The 16,111-nt window shown below is 40.0% G+C and overlaps 1 protein-coding gene across 8 annotated transcripts in view; it reads right to left on the bottom strand.

Moving 5' to 3' along the window:
* The window catches only part of KBTBD2 (kelch repeat and BTB domain containing 2), a 67,860-nt gene continuing 51,749 nt past the window's right edge, over positions 1 to 16,111 (bottom strand). For all 8 annotated transcript variants that reach the window (XM_074379861.1, XM_039462145.2, XM_010341293.2 and 5 more), the window contains 3 exons: positions 14,256 to 14,759; positions 7,152 to 7,317; positions 1 to 2,689 (listed from right to left, as the gene is read on the bottom strand). In XM_074379861.1, the coding sequence (XP_074235962.1) occupies positions 1,154 to 2,689; positions 7,152 to 7,317; positions 14,256 to 14,425 (1,872 nt within the window). In that variant the 5' untranslated portion in view covers positions 14,426 to 14,759 and the 3' untranslated portion in view covers positions 1 to 1,153. The remainder of the gene's footprint in view (positions 2,690 to 7,151; positions 7,318 to 14,255; positions 14,760 to 16,111) is intronic.

The raw sequence follows: 16,111 nt of genomic DNA, 5'->3' as shown, positions 1-16,111 counted from the left end.
TTGAATATATACAATTTATTTAATAAATTAATGTCATTCAAAATACAGTGCCAGAACATGATGCAGTTGAACATGCTAGTAATGTTTGTCACGAAGCACCTGTGCTCATGTTAGATTGGTGGCGCCCCACTACTGCTAGTGGTTCCTGGGATTAATGCCAGAGCAGCGCTAGTTATCTGCTCTTCTGCACAGCTAGTGCAGAGAATTCCTGAACAGTTCACCTTACTAATCCTAACTCCCACACGCACACAACAGGTTAAAAAAAACACACCCTGAACAGCTAACAGATCTATACACAATCATTCTACAGTAATGCTTGTTATTAAATTAAGATGTAATGACCTGGTTAACCCACTCTAAATCTTGAAGATGGAGAACTACATCAGCAGCAGGTAGTTATATGCATGAGCCAATGTTAACGTAATACACGAAGTGGAGGCCTTTACTGAGTAAAGCTCCACGCAGACCCGCACGATGAGGGGCTGGCAATTCTTATTGCAAGCCCAGCAATATTAAGTCCACACCTGGTAAATGACCAGTTGACTGGAAGACCTGTATTGTAGATAGACAAGTATAAGTTAGTGAAAACAGAATACATGCACCTAATAGTATAGTATAGACTGATCCTGCAGTCATAGCTTTCCCTGTGTAATACCGTAAAACAATGGAAGATCTTCCTCAACTAGAGTATAGGATTTAGACATTTCTATACCAACATGGACATTAGTGTTAAGTGCAGTTGAATTAATTACACTGAAAACTGTAAGCACGGGAATGAAATACACATACTAAAATAACCTCTGCACAATTTGTGATATACCACACTAGGAACAGGAAACTACTTTTATAAGTGAACTTTCTGAACTGTACATACACAGGGCTAACAATGTTAGATAATCCAGATTCTTATACTCTCATGATTACACATAAATTTTCTCAATTATTGAATAATCTATTTCATATTATGGAAGCATATCTTTCTGTAAGACTCACTGATATATATTATACTAATGCAAATATTAAGGGCATAAAAATAAAATTTATCAAAGATAGATTTTTATGTACTCATATTTAGTTATTTCATAGCCTCTTTTGTTTAGCAAAGAAAATGACAAAGCACATAACCCAGGCGTGCACTCCCTGAACTTCTGAACTATACAGGTGGTAGTGCAACCATTTCTCCATCCAGTTCAAACTCTTCTGTACCATCTGTTGAAAAAAGGTAAGTTGGTGGTTTCCATGGAGACTCTTCAAGGCAGGATGGATAGAGTTTCCCCACAGTGCATCGAAAATCTCTCCCTAAGTCCCACAGTACACGTTCAGATATATGCTGCCGCAGAGACCACCGGTCAAGTTCCAGGTCATATTGGTAGGTGACGTATTTAGCTCGTTCATTTAAGTGGGTTTCTCGCATAAACACACAGAGAGAATTTGAGATTACAACAGCTCTAACACAGGGGTCAGAGTACCTCTTGGCAGGGATGTTGGCTGCCATTTTCCACTCATTTTTATTCACATCATAAATTTCCACAGTTACTGAAGACCCATCTACAGTGCCAGAGGGGAGTCTTATGCCAGAATTGGTAGCAATATGCAACCCTCCAATATAGAAAATTTTATCACCAAAGGCTGCAGCTGAAGCAAAGGACCTACTAGTCTGTCTCATGGCCATTTCTACCCATGAGTCAGACCTTGGAAAGTAACAGTACATGAGGTTCAGTGTCATCACATAAATGCAGTCATGAACCACAACTGCTGCACTCCATTGCCAAGCACAAGGTAAAGGGCTTACCATTGTCCACTCATCTTTCTCAGTGTCGTATCTTTCTACGGTCCTCCGATTAAGTTCTCCACCTACGCTATCTCCTCCAATTGCATAGATATAGCCTTCACAGCAAACCAAAGATGGCTTTATGCGAACAAAAAGCATTGGAGTCTTTGGAAACCAGGTATTTTGCTGTGCATCAAACCAATAAAAGCAATTCACAGTTCTGAAGGCAGTCTGAAGTTTGCTGGTTTTACTGTGATTTGTTTTTGTGTTTTTCAGAGGAACTTGACCCCCTGCTATGTAGATATCATTATCAGGAGTTACAACTGTCCCAACCTTATGCAAATCAGCTGGTGGGCTACATAGCTTGTAAACTTTTTCTGCTTGGGGGCTGTAACAGACAGAAGAGTAAAGACTACAAGGATTTTCTGAAGATGCTTCAATGAAAATCATCATTTCCTCTTTAGTCATCCCAAGTCTTGGTTTGAAAAACTTGGGCATGGACTTATACAGACCTTGTACCACCACTGACTTATCATTGGGTGGCAGACCTTGAAACCAAGCTCTCTGTGTTACTTCTGAAAGTGCATCAATTCTGATTTGGCTAAGAACAGAAGACAAGTACTGGGATCGTGATTCTGTGTTATACTCTAGCCACAGCATAGCAGCTTCTCGAACGGTTTCTTCCTTTTCTACATTTAAATTGTCACTACTGAGAATGTCTATTAGTAGGTCGTGTGACAGCTGCATGAATGCTTCCTGATGATACACAGCGGTGAACTTGTGTTCCACCATTCTTTTAGCACTCTGTTTTAATTCCTCACAACTGAAGAGATCGGCAAAACTCAACAATCGCACACAATTCTCTGCATTTATTTTTTTAATTAAATATTCTCGACAACGTTGTAACACATCTTCTACCTGCAATGAAAAAGAAAAAAAAAAAAAAACCAGGCTAATAGGGCCAGGATAGACACATTTTACTTTTATGTAAGACCTAAGTTATATTAATCAGATCCCCACAGTGTAATTTTTAGTTTCAGATACACATATCTAGGCTAATAGATAAGGTCTTCTGGTAGTAATAAAATCAGAAGACTATAATTTTGCAGTAGTTTTTCCTACTCAGTGGCCTACTTAACTGTTCTATTTAGGAACCAGTAGTACAACAATAAATAGGCTCTTTAAAAAAAAATAAGATTAAGGAATATGTAAGGAAATTTATACATAAGTCATACTTTTCTAGACTTTATATATAACTGAGAAAAATGTAAGAAAAAATGTAAATAAATCATAGTACAGAGAAAATTACTGTTGAATAGCTGGATTCTGCTTTCCTCAACTTGGACAAAACAGTCACATAAAACCAGAAACTCATGCACAGTGAATAAGAGTAGTTATTTCCTATTCTTATTTAGAGAGGTTAAGATAACAAATCAAAGAATACAAATAGACTTATGCGCAGTTATAAATTACCTAGATTTAAATGATCCATCTTAGCCACTGTAAGCTTCCCAGATTTGTTTTTTCTTAAGGTAGATCTCAGTTGAATCAGATGTGCTACCTAATATATTTATTCAGCATCATAGTGATTAACTAGAAGCTGTTGACACTGAGAAGGCAGGCGGCTTGGATTTAAAACTTGAACTGAGCCGGGCGCGGTGGCTCACGCCTGTAATCCCAGCACTTTGGGAGGCCGAGGCAAGTGAATCACAAGGTCAAGAGATTGAGACCATCCTGGTCAACATGGTGAAACCCCGTCTCTACTAAAAATACAAAACATTAGCTGAGCATGGCGGCACGTGCCTGTAATCCCAGCTACTCAGGAGGCTGAGGCAGGAGAATTGCCTGAGCCCAGGAGGCGGAGGTTGCGGTGAGCCAAGATCGCGCCATTGCACTCCAGCCTGGGTAACAAGAGCGAAACTCCGTCTCAAAAAAAAAAAAAAAAAAAAAACCTGAATTGGCCAGTTAGTACCCAGAAACTAGTTATTAGGCAAGAAGCTTCCTGTCTCTAAACTTCAGTTTTCTCTTCTATAAAACAGGGAAATAACAGTTATCTACCTAAAATGAGCACTGTAAGGATCAGATGAGAATCTATAAAGTATTAGTACAGCATCTGGTACAGAAGCACATGTTCACTTCATGTGGTTAATAGTGAAAGTCATATTGGTAGTCACAGAATACCTCATCTCAGGCTTGCCAGGGCAACATAGTCTAAGCAGCAGAGTCTTGTTTTGCATTTGAGCAAGTAGATGTATACATTTTCATTAAAATGACAGAAAAAAACTGTAAGGAACAGTGTCAATATTTACAGTAACAAAGTGTTCTGGAATCTAATTTTCTTAAAATTCCTTAATACCTTAATAATTCTGAGAAATGTCTGCTTTTAAAAGAAGGGCCAACAAAAAATTAGCTGCATGTGCTGGTGCATGCCTGTAATCCAAGCACTTTGGAAGCCAAAGGGAGGAGGATCTTTTAAGCCCTGCAATTTGAGGCTGCAGTGAGATATGTCCATGGAACTGCACTCCAGCCTGGGCAACAGAACAAGACACTGTCTCTAAAAATAAAAAGTAATGAAAACTTGCAAGCTATAGAAAGATAGTGCTTACAGTAAGCATTTCTCCTGTTCAAGTTTAGAATTACTAGTGCACCAGTAAGCTATCCCAGCCTCAGTTTCCCCAGAGTTGTGGGTATAGCAGGACACTAACAATTTTATACGGAAAAGGAACAAAGGTTGGCCAGGTGCAGTGACTCACACCTGTAATCCCAGCACTTAGGGAGGCCCAGGTGAGAGGACTGTCTGAACTCAGGAGTTGGAGACTAGCCTGGGCAACATAAGGAGACCTCGTCTCTACAAAATATAAAAAAATTAGCCAAGTGTGGTAATGCATGCCTATAGGCCCAGTTACTCAGGAAGCTGAGGCTGGGGGACAACTTGAACCCAGAAATCAAGGCTACAGTGAGCTATGATCTCACCACTGTGCTGCAGCCTGGGCAACAGAGTGAGACCCTATCACACACACACAAAAAGAAGTAAAAGTTGAGTATCCCTAATTCAGAAATTCAAAATCCAAAATGCTCCAAAATCTGAAATGTTTTGAGCACTGACACTCCATATTGAGCAATTAAGGAGACATATTTAAACAAAATAAATTTCCTTTGACAGTCAAAGGAAATACTCAATGGAGTACTTCAGAGTCTAGATTTTAGACTAGGGATGTTGAACTGGTAAATATAATGCAAATATCCCAAAATTTGAAAAAATCTGAAATCCAAAACTGGTTCAAGTGGACTTCTGGTCCCATGCATTTTGGATAAAGGGTGCTCAACCTATGGAAGATTAAAAAGGAAACTACATAAAGCATGAACTGAGTTCTGGTTTCCAGAATTACACCCAGGTGTTGGCATTCAACCAGTGTCATGCATATTCATTCAGTGCATATTTATCAAGCACTTAACAAAGTATCATTAATAGTGCTCCAAATTTAACCTTTTGTCTAAAGGTTCTCTCTTTGAAGAAACTTTGTGAAATATACTGTTATTCCAAAACAGGAGATGAAATGACAAAACTTACATTTCTCTTAAAATTTAAAAAGGGAACATGATGGGGAAATAAAGAGTAAAACAGTCTGTCATGCATAAATATATCAACCATCATTTGTTTTATTTTGTTTAAATATGTCTCCTTAATTGCTCAATATGGTCACATAGCCATTATAAACATTCATCATAATTTCTGGCTGGGCACTGTGGCTCATGCCTGTAATCCAGGCAGTTTGGGAGGCTGAGGCGGGTGGATCACAAGGTCAGGAGCTAAAGACCAGCCTGGACAACATAGCGAAACCCTATCTCTACTAAAAAGACATAATTAGCCAGGCATGGGGGTGCATGCCTGTAATCTCAGCTACTTGGGAAGCTGAGGCAGGAGAATCGCTTGAACCCGAGGCGGAGGTTGTGGTGAGCAAGATTGTGCCACTGCACTCCAGCCTGGGCGACAGAGCAAGACTCCATCTCAAAAAAAAAAATCCTAATTTCTACAAGTTTTCTGTGAAAAGTAGTATCATGAAAAATTAGCATACCTAAGCAAAAAAAAAAAAAATTGAAACAAATTCATTAAACATTGTTACAAATTACTTTAACTTGGCTGGGTGTGATGGCTCAGGTCTGTAATCTCAGCACTTTGGGAAGCTGAGGCAGGTGGATCATTTGAGGTCAGGAGTTCCAGACAAGCCTGGCCAACAAGGCAAAACCCCATCTCTACTAAAACTACAAAATTAGCTGGGTGTGGTGACACATGCCTGTAACCCAGCTACTCAGGAGGCTGAGGCAGGAGAATCACTTAAACCCATCAGGCAGAAGTTGTAGTGAGCTTGTAGTGAGCTGAGACTGTGCCACTGCACTTCAGTCTGGTCAACAAGAGCAAAACTCTGTTTCAAAAAAAAAAAGACTTTAACTTGAAATCCAAATTCTCAGGTATATTAGGCAGTAAAACATATGAAACCAGTATAAAATTTTCACCTATCTTTTCTATGAAGAGATTTACATTCCCCTCACCAAACTACTCAGTTTACTGGGTAATTAAATCCTACTGTTTTTCCCTTACACATTTTACAAAGAGAAACAAACCTTTTATTTTCTAAAATACGTAATAAGAAAATTACATAGACAAAAGACATTACTAGGCCAGGCATGGTGTTTCACGCCTGTAATCCCAGGACTTTGAGAGCCCAAAGCAGGAAGATTGCTTGAGCCTGGAGTTTGAGACCAGCCTGAGAAATACAGTGAGATCCTGTCTCTACAAAAAAATAAAAATATTAGGGCATAGTGGTGCACACCTATAGTCCCAGCTACTCAGGAGGCTGAAGTGGGAGGATCACCTGAGCCCATAAGTTCAAGGCTTCTGTGAACCATGACTACACCGTTGCATTCCAACCTGGGCAACCAAATCAGACCACATCTCAAAAAAATAATTTAAAAAGATGTAACAGTATTTCCTCACAAAATAAATTACATAATAAACCAGTAAGCCGCAACTCATGTATATAACTGAGGAAAAAATGCTTACCTGTAAGCCAGGCGCAGTGGCTCACGCCTGTAATTCCAGCACTTTGGGGGCCGAGGCAGGTGGATCACGAGGTCAGGAGTTCGAGACCAACCTGACCAACATGGTGAAACCCCGTCTCTACTAAAAATACAAAAATTAGCCTGGTGTGGTAGTGCGCGCCTATAATCCCAGCTCCTCAGGACACTGAGGTAGGAGAACTGCTTGGGCCCGGGAGGCAGAGGTTGCAGTGAGCCAAGATCAGTGCCACTGTCCTGCAACCAGCCTGGGTGACAGAACAAGACTCCATCTACTTTAAATTTAAAAAAAAAAAAAGCTCACCTGTAGGAAGCAAGCTGTTTCATAAAGCTGTTCTACAGTGCTGTCATTCATTGCCAAGTTACCCGTGTATGCATAAGTTATTATTAACTGTAAGGTGGCAGCATCCACATTCCTCAGGTGTACGTGGGTTTGTTTGCTTTCACTTAGTCCACTCATAAACATGGCCCTATAGAAGAGATGGAGAAAACAAAGTTGTATGGGTTTTGTGTAAAACAAATGTGGAGCTGAAAAGAACAATTAGACAACAAGAGATGTTTATTTAGGGTATTTACTTATAATTGAAACTTTTTCTTTTTTTTTAGACAGGTCTTGCTTTGTCTCCCAGGCTGCAGTGCAGTGGTGAGATCGTGGCTCACTGCAGTCTCGACCTTCTGGGCTCAAGTGATCCTCCTGCCTTAGTCTCGCAAGTAGCTGGGACTACAGGCATGCCCCACCACACCCAGCTTTTAAAAAAATTTTTAGTAGAGACAAGGCCTCCCTATGTTACCCAGGCTGGTCTCCAACTCCTGAGCTCCAGCAATTTTCACGCCTCAGCCTTCCAAGGTACTCGGATTACGGGCATGAGCCACCGTGCTTAGCCAATGAAATTTTTGAGGGAGACAACAGACAAGAATAAAACCCAGTGCCAAAAATACACCAGACTATTCCACCATGCCACTTTGAGTGAAAATATCAAAATTCTATATACTCCTTATATTTATAACATGAAATAACATTCAGCAATAAAAAGGAACTAAGTATTAATATATAAATGAACCTGAAAACATTATGCTCAGTGAAAGAACCCAGATACAAAAACCACAGTCTATGAGTCCATTTATATAAAATGTCCAAAAAAGGAAAATATAGAGAGACAGAAGGTAGACTAGAAGTTCCTTAGAGCCGTAAGAATGGGGTTTGTGACTATAAATAGGCACAAAGTGATGGAAATGCTCTAAATTTAGATTGCGGAAATGGTTGTATAACTCTGTAAATACACTAAAATTCATTTAATTGTACACTTAAAATGGGTAGATTTTGTGGTATGTAAATTACATCTCAATAAAGCTGATAAAAATTCATTTACTCAAACCCCTAAAAATATGCAGGGCACTTTCCTAAAAATCTATTATACACAGGAAATCATGTTGGAAAGGCAACTCGCACCATGGAGAATACAAAGTAGAATGCCCATATATAGGCAAGAGATGAACATAGGAGAGAAAAGCCCCTGCATGTAGCGGTCAACAGTGGGTGTCACGTCAGTCCCTAACTTGGGCTCCTCAAGGCCAGAGATGAAGAAGGCATTCAAAATGGATAAAACAGGGTAAAACATAAGAAGCGACTGTTGAAGGGCCACAGCTTGAACATAAGGATTCATGCAGGAAACTGGAAAATGAATTGGAAAGATGGAGAACAGTCAGATCAAAGGGCCTTTAAATGAGACAAAAAGAGTCTGAGGTTTTCCTTGTAGATAGTGGGGAAAATTGAAGGGTTTCAAGTCTGAATTTAACACGACAAAATAAGTGATAAATGTAGGATGAATATTCTATGCTGACAGACTACAAGAACTAAAGGCTAGAGACAGGAAAACTGGCCATGAGGCTATGACAATAATATACATAAGAGGTAAGAAACTGAGTTACACTGGCAGAAATGAATACAAAAACCACTGTGAAGAGCCAACAGAATCTGGTGATTTTATATTTTTATTTTTTTGAGACGTAGTCTTACCCTGTCACCCAGGCTGGAGTACAGTGGTGCTATCTCAGCTCACTACAACCCCCAACTACCAGGTTCAAGCGATTCTCCTACCTCAGCCTCCTGAGTTGCTGGTAATTACAGGTGCCCATGATCACACCTGGCTAATTTTTGTAATAGAGATAGGGTTTCACCATGTTGGCCAGGCTGGTCTCGAACTCCTGTCCTCAAGTGATCTGCCTGCCTAAGCCTCCCCAAGTGCTGGGATTAGAGGCATGCGCCACCATGCCCAGCCAGATATGGTAATTTTTTAATCACAGGGAAGGGGACAGAGTAGGAAGTAGACTGGGAAAAGTCAAACCTACCCGTTTACATTCAGGTACTTGATATTTGATTTGTAAGGTAGTTGAGTCAAATGGAAATAATACAACAATGAGTTAAACAATATTAGTTGAACTTTGAATGTCAGGCATTAATACAGTGGGCCATGACTCGCCTACAAAATGACATAGGTGAAAAGCTATATGAAGGAGACTAAAAGACTCTAAGAAAACCCACCCTAAAAGCCCAACAATCACCCTGAGGTAGAGTTCAGTTGGGATTAAAAAAGAAAAAGAATTACAGCAGGTTGAAAAGTACATCTGAAAATTAATAACCAGACTAGTACTTAATGCTACTCAGAATAAGAGAGGTGGGTGTCAAAAACTGCAGAGTCAGACTGGACGTGGTGGTTCACGCCCATAATCCCAGCACCTGAGGAGGTGACAGGCAGGAGAATTGCTTGAAGCCAAGAGTTCAAGACCACCATGGGCAAAACAGTGAGAACTCATCCCTACAAAAAGTAACCAGCCTGGGCAACATAGTGAGATCTTGTCTCTATTAAAAAAAAAAAAATTGTTTTAAAAAGGGGAAAATTTAGCCAGTCATGGTTGTACAAGCCTGCAGTCCTAGCAATTTGGGAGGCTGAGCTGGAAACATTGCTTGAGCTCAGGAGTTCAAGGCTGTAGTGAACTACAATCATGCCACTGCACTCCAGACCTTGGCAACAAAGTGAAACTCTTTCTCTTAAAGAAAAAACAAAAAACTGTGGGGTTAAGAAAATTAGCACTTCAAAAGCAATTAGTCACTGGTCACTTCCAGTATAGCTCAGAATGAGCAGTAAGGACAGCAGCTAAATTCCAGACACACAGAGAGTAGAAGGAAGAGTGGTACGATGATGATCAGTGTGGTTGATGACATTCTAGTGAAGAATATGGGATAAACCTAACGGAGTAACGAAGAGCCAGGAAACAGTCTTGAAAATATATATATAAGACATGAAAGGAAACTCTTTAAAAACACTGCTGCCAGCTTCATCAATCTGACATGGAAAAATGGGAGAAAGTCACAAGAAACCTGAAAAAGAACTGTAGGAGTTCAGAGTAAAAATGCAAGATGCAAGGACCAAGTGGTTTTTACACTGATTCCAGGAGAGGCAGTCACTTTGGAAAAGTGAGGAGGGCAAGCGAACAGTTGACTTCACAGATGATGCTGGTTATCCTAGACTATAGTTTATGACATGAGAATGACATACTCCTGTAAAGAAACTGTGCTTCCTGAAGACCACAGCTAAGCAGAAGCTGAGCTAATCTGATCAGGAAAGTTTTAAATTGACATTTCTAAGAAACAGAAAATGCTTAATTTCGTAATACCGTTAACACTGAAGTACCACCACAGAAGAGCTGAGTAATTCTCAAGTAATCCTCTCATCTTGGATCTAAAATGAACTATAAATGTTATCAAGAAATATTAAAACTATTATTCAGAGGTATCTACTAATTCTTGGTGGGATAGACAGAACTGGTAACTCAAATTACAAAGGAAGAATGTATTTAGCTCAAAAGAAAAAATCTCTGACAGTAAAGATGTATAGCATCATTATATGTAAAGATCTAGAAATCTATAATTCTGAGAGCAGAATCTAGTTGAAGAACACTTGGGAAAAGCTCAAATTATTGTGGAAGTACACAATAACCTACCCAGTCCAGGGAAAAAGATATACAGCATATGGTAGGGAAAATATGTAGGAATTTTCTTCTTGTGGATATGAAACTGTCCCAGGCACAAGATTTTAATGATGGGTGGCTTCAACCCCAAACACATATTTAACTATTCTATTTATTTAAGAAACATCTGGTTCGCTTTACAGATAATATACAGTTGTCCCTTGGTATCTATAGGGTATTAAGAAACCAGACTCAGCTGTGCATGGTGGCTGACACCTGTAATCCCGGCACTTTGGGAGGCAGATGCAGGCGGATCACCTGAAGTTGGGAGTTCGAGACCAGCCAGAGCAACATGGAGAAATCCCGTCTCTACTAAAAATACAAAATTAGCTGGGCATGGTGGTTCATACCAGTAATCCCAGCTACTCAGAAGGCTGAGGCAGGAGAATCGCTTGAATCTGGGAGGTGGAGGTTGCAGTGAGCCAAGCACCACTGCACTCTAGCCTGGGCAACAGAGTGAAACTCCATCTCAAAAAGAAAAAAAAATTTCCCAGAGTCGAACCAAGAGTGGTGGTGTGTGCCTATACCTCCTTGACAGGCTGAGGTGGATCAGTTGGATCCAGGAGTTAAAGGCCACCCTAGAAAACACGATGAGACCCTTATCTCTCTGTCTCTCTCTGTCTCTCTCCTCTCTCTTTAAAGGTGTGGAAGGGAAGGCGAGCTAATGAGCCCAGATATTTACTGAACCTATCACCCTGATTTTCCAATACCACCTGCTAAAATAATGGATCTGAAAAAACAAACCAGATATCACAACCATATGGGAAGCTTTTTTCTTTCAAAATTGTAAAAACTTAAGTTTTTTAAATTTCTTAAGATGGGGTCTTGCTCTGTCACCTAGCCTGGAGTGCAGTGGCGTGACCACAACTCTGCAGCCTCTAACTCCTGGGCTCAAGCAATCCTCTCAACCTCAGCCTCTGCAGTAGCTGGGACTACAGGCACATGCCACCACACTTGGCTAATTAAAACAAAATTTTTTTTTTGCAGAGATAAGATCTCCTTAGGTTTCCCAAGTTGGTCTCAAACTCCTGGGCTCTAGTGATCCTCCAACCTAAGCCTCCTAGCCCTGGGATTACAGGTATGAACCACTACATTCGGCCTGGGAAGCTTTTAAATATATAGATTCTGATTCCATAACCCAGACCCACTCAATCAGAATTTCTGGGTTTTAAATCCAAGAATTTCCATTTGTAAAAGCACCCAACAAGAGGATTCTCATGATCAACAAAGCTGTAGAACAATTATTTGCAAACAGGTTACATTTTCTAACAGTCAAAAAAATCAGTGCCTGAAATTACATGAAAAATCCACAGCTTAACCTGAAACAAAAATTGCAGACACTGAGCTGGGCACAGGGGCTCACACCTATAATCCCAGCACTATGGGAGGCTGAGGCAGGCAGATCACTTGAGACAGTAGTTTGAGACCAACTTGGCCAACATGGCGAAACCCCATCTCTACTAAAAATACAAAAAATTAGCTGGGCATGGTGGCACATGCCTGTAATCCCAGCTACTCAGGAGGATGAGGCAGGAGAATTGCCTGAGCCCAGGAGGCGGAGGTCGCGGTGAGCCGAGATCGCGCCACTGCACTCCAGCCTGGGTAACAAGAGCAAAACTCCATCTCGAAAAAAAAAAAAAAGGCCGGGCGCGGTGGCTCAAGCCTGTAATCCTAGCACTTTGGGAGGCCGAGGCGGGTGGATCACGAGGTCAAGAGATCGAGAACGTCCTGGTCAACATGGTGAAACCCCGTCTCTACTAAAAATACAAAAATTAGCTGGGCATGGTGGCGCGTGCCTGTAATCCCAGCTACTCAGGAGGCTGAGGCAGGAGAATTGCCTGAACCCAGGAGGCAGAGGTTGCGGTGAGCCGAGATCGCGCCATTGCACTCCAGCCCGGGTAACAAGAGCGAAACTCCGTCTCAAAAAAAAAAAAAAAAGAAAGAAAAAAAAATTAGCTGGGCATGGTGGCACATGCTTGTAATCCCAGGTACTTAGGAGGCTGAGACACGAGAATCACTTGAACCTGGGAGGCAGAGGTTGCAGTGAGCCAAGATAGCACTACCATACTCCAGCCTGGGCAAGAGAGTAAGACTCTGTCTTAAAAAAAAAAGCACATAGGCCGGGCACGGTGGCTCACGCCTGTAATCCCAGCACTTTGGAAGGCCGAGGCGGGTGGATCACGAGGTCAAGAGATTGAGACCATCCTGGTCAACATAGTGAAACTCCGTCTCTACTAAAAATACAAAAAATCAGCTGAGCATGGTGGCGCATGCCTGTAATCCCAGCTACTTAGGAGGCTGAGGCAGGAGAATTGCCTGAACCCCAGAAGGCGGAGGTTGCGGTGAGCCGAGATCGCGCCATTGCACTCCAGCCTGGGTAACAAGAGCGAAAACTCCATCTCAAAAAAAAAAAAAAAAAAAGTGTATAGGCATAGCAAAGGCTACTGGTATTTGGGCCTTAGCTTCTGCAATCATCATGGAATGAGTTAGGGAATGTGAAGTTTCTGTATCTTCATGCACATAAGTTAGCCTTGAAAGGTCAAATGAAATCTGTCCTGTCTATAGCTGTTATTAAAGAACAGCAGAACCAAACTTACTGATGACTGCTACTTATAGCTGCTAATATTTGTAATAGAAATATACTGGTCCACATTTAATTCAGTTTATTCTCCCTCTCTCAAATATTAAGTCAAAAATAACCTAAAAGCAAAGAACAAATAAAGCAATTTCTATGCTGTTGTTTTCCATTCTCAGGAAACGTACAACAAAGATGCAAAAGACCACACAAATGTAAAGTTAAGCTTTATACATTTGTTATTAGCAAAGAGGAACTAAATTAACTTCTACTATGTTCGGAGGCAGAAATAACACCAACAATGTTACTAGTTACTAATTATTTAAATCTGGCAAGAAGTCTAGTTAGTAAAAAGAAGTATCTCAAATGGTAATAGTAACGAAGAGAAAAATACAGTTTGCAAAGAAAAGTATTAGCAAGTGTAACAGCACCAATTTTTACCCTCTAAAAACTACTACTTGACCCTATGACAACTTGTCAGTTTAAAAACAGAGATCACTATTTTCTAAAGGTAGCATTTTAGAATCTCAAAGTATAAATTATCCCATTTATTTTTATCTAGAAATATTCTCAATCTTTCTGCCTTCCCAACATTAAAACTTCACCTTAGTTAACCGCAACACATTTCTTGTATTTAAACCTTTATAAAACTTCTTTTATATGTCCCTTACACATGCAAGAATGAGATTTGGCAAGAACTACATCATCTTAATAGAAAACTTAAGCAAAACATTGAGATGTGGCTTTTTAAAAAAATTAAATAACATTTCAAAGAATTTCTATTTAAACATTAAAAGTACTTACCTGAAATAAGAGCTACATGTTGCAAGAACCATCTTATGACAAGCGAATTCAGTGCCCTCAACAATTAACACTATGTCAGTAAACAACTGCTGTTCATAAAACAGTTTCAACTGTTCCAACAAGGACACAGCATATTCAGTATTAATCTGCCTCTCGTCTTGAGTGGACATGACTGTATTCCATTAATATCTCCCAGAACAGATTAGAAAAGTCCGTCTTACTGATGAAAGGTCAAGTGAATACTTCAGAAATAAAGGAGAAACTACTTGCTGTTATCTGCAGCATTCAGTACTAAGACTGACACATTCACTATTGAGTGGTATCTTGTTATAGTCTTAAGAGTCACTCCTAGGTCATCCTGTGTTAATTAGGTTCTTCAGAGTTTTTCAACAGTCTGCAGACATTGCGCTCAATCTGCAATTGCACAGCTCATGAGTCAAAGAGAAAAATACACGAGGTAGACTTTGTGGCAACATCCTATGTTCAGTGGATCCTGTGGAGTAACTAAAAAGAAAAAAAGTTCAGTTGTAGTATCTAGGCCAGCACAGTTTTAGAATACAATCTTTAAAATGGCAGCCTTAAATAAAAATCATATTTATTTGATGTTCAACTTTAGACATCATAAAAGTGAAACATGACAAAAATGAAGATTCTTAGTCTACTACATTTAAAATAGAAAAACAGAAGAAAATTACCAGTTGTAATTTCAAGTTAACTTTTGCCTTCTATACAAAATATACATGTTGTAGAAAATAACGCACACGTGCCTAAGTATACATTTTTAAAGTTCTTTCAAAATAGATAAATAACTAAAGCCAGCTCTCCTAGTCATTTGTTTGGCAGCAACAAATGATAATATGTAAGAAAAAAAATACAGAAAAAAAAAAAACCAAAAAACACACACACAAAAAAACCTCTCTTACAGAGGTTCTCATTCTCTTGATATATTTTAAATATGTTCACAAAGTCTTCATATTTAATTTAAATTACTTAAACTATATGGTAAATAGATTCAAATTGTTTATTTTCAAAGTATAAGCTATATATTTTCAAATTTGCCATCTAATTCTATAAGCAAAGTGTATGTAATTTACCTCTTTGTAGAGTGGTTTTTTCCTAGGAATCTTTATGAATAAGAGCATATTTTACTTAAAAAAAAAAAAAAAAAAAAAAAGTGTTCCTACCCAGAAAACTCCATATTACACAAATATGAATCTTCTCCAAATTAATATGTAAGTTTAATACAAATCCAATCTAAATCCTATTTCCAAGGGATTTATCTGGAAGAATGCACAAAAGTTGCCAAGATATTTGAGGAAAAGAGAGGCAAGTTTTTCAAGACTTTTTTTTTTTTTTTTGAGACGGAGTTTCGCTCTTGTTGCCCAGGCTGGAGTGCAATGGCATGATCTCAGCTCACCGCAACCTCCGCCTCCTGGGTTCAGGCAATTCTCCTGCCTCAGCCTCCTGAGTAGCTGGGATTACAGGCACACGCCACCATGCCCAGCTAATTTTTAGTATTTTTAGTAGAGACGGGGTTTCACCATGTTGACCAGGATGGTCTCGATCTCTTGACCTCGTGATCCACCCACCTCGGCCTCCCAAAGTGCTGGGATTACAGGCTTGAGCCACCGCGCCCGGCCAAGACTTTTTGGCTGGAGTGCAATGGCACGATCTCGGCTCACCGCAACCTCCACCTCCTGGGTTCAGGCAATTCTCCTGCCTCAGCCTCCTGAGTAGCTGGGATTACAGGCACACGCCACCATGCCCAGCTTATTTTTTGTATTTTTAGTAGAGACAGGGTTTCACCATGTTGACCAGGATGGTCTCGATCTCTTGACCTCGTGATCCACCCGCCT

Source organism: Saimiri boliviensis, chromosome 10 (assembly GCF_048565385.1).
Source record: "Saimiri boliviensis isolate mSaiBol1 chromosome 10, mSaiBol1.pri, whole genome shotgun sequence".
Lineage (NCBI taxonomy): Eukaryota > Metazoa > Chordata > Mammalia > Primates > Cebidae > Saimiri > Saimiri boliviensis.
This window is presented reverse-complemented; position numbering and strand designations above follow the sequence as displayed.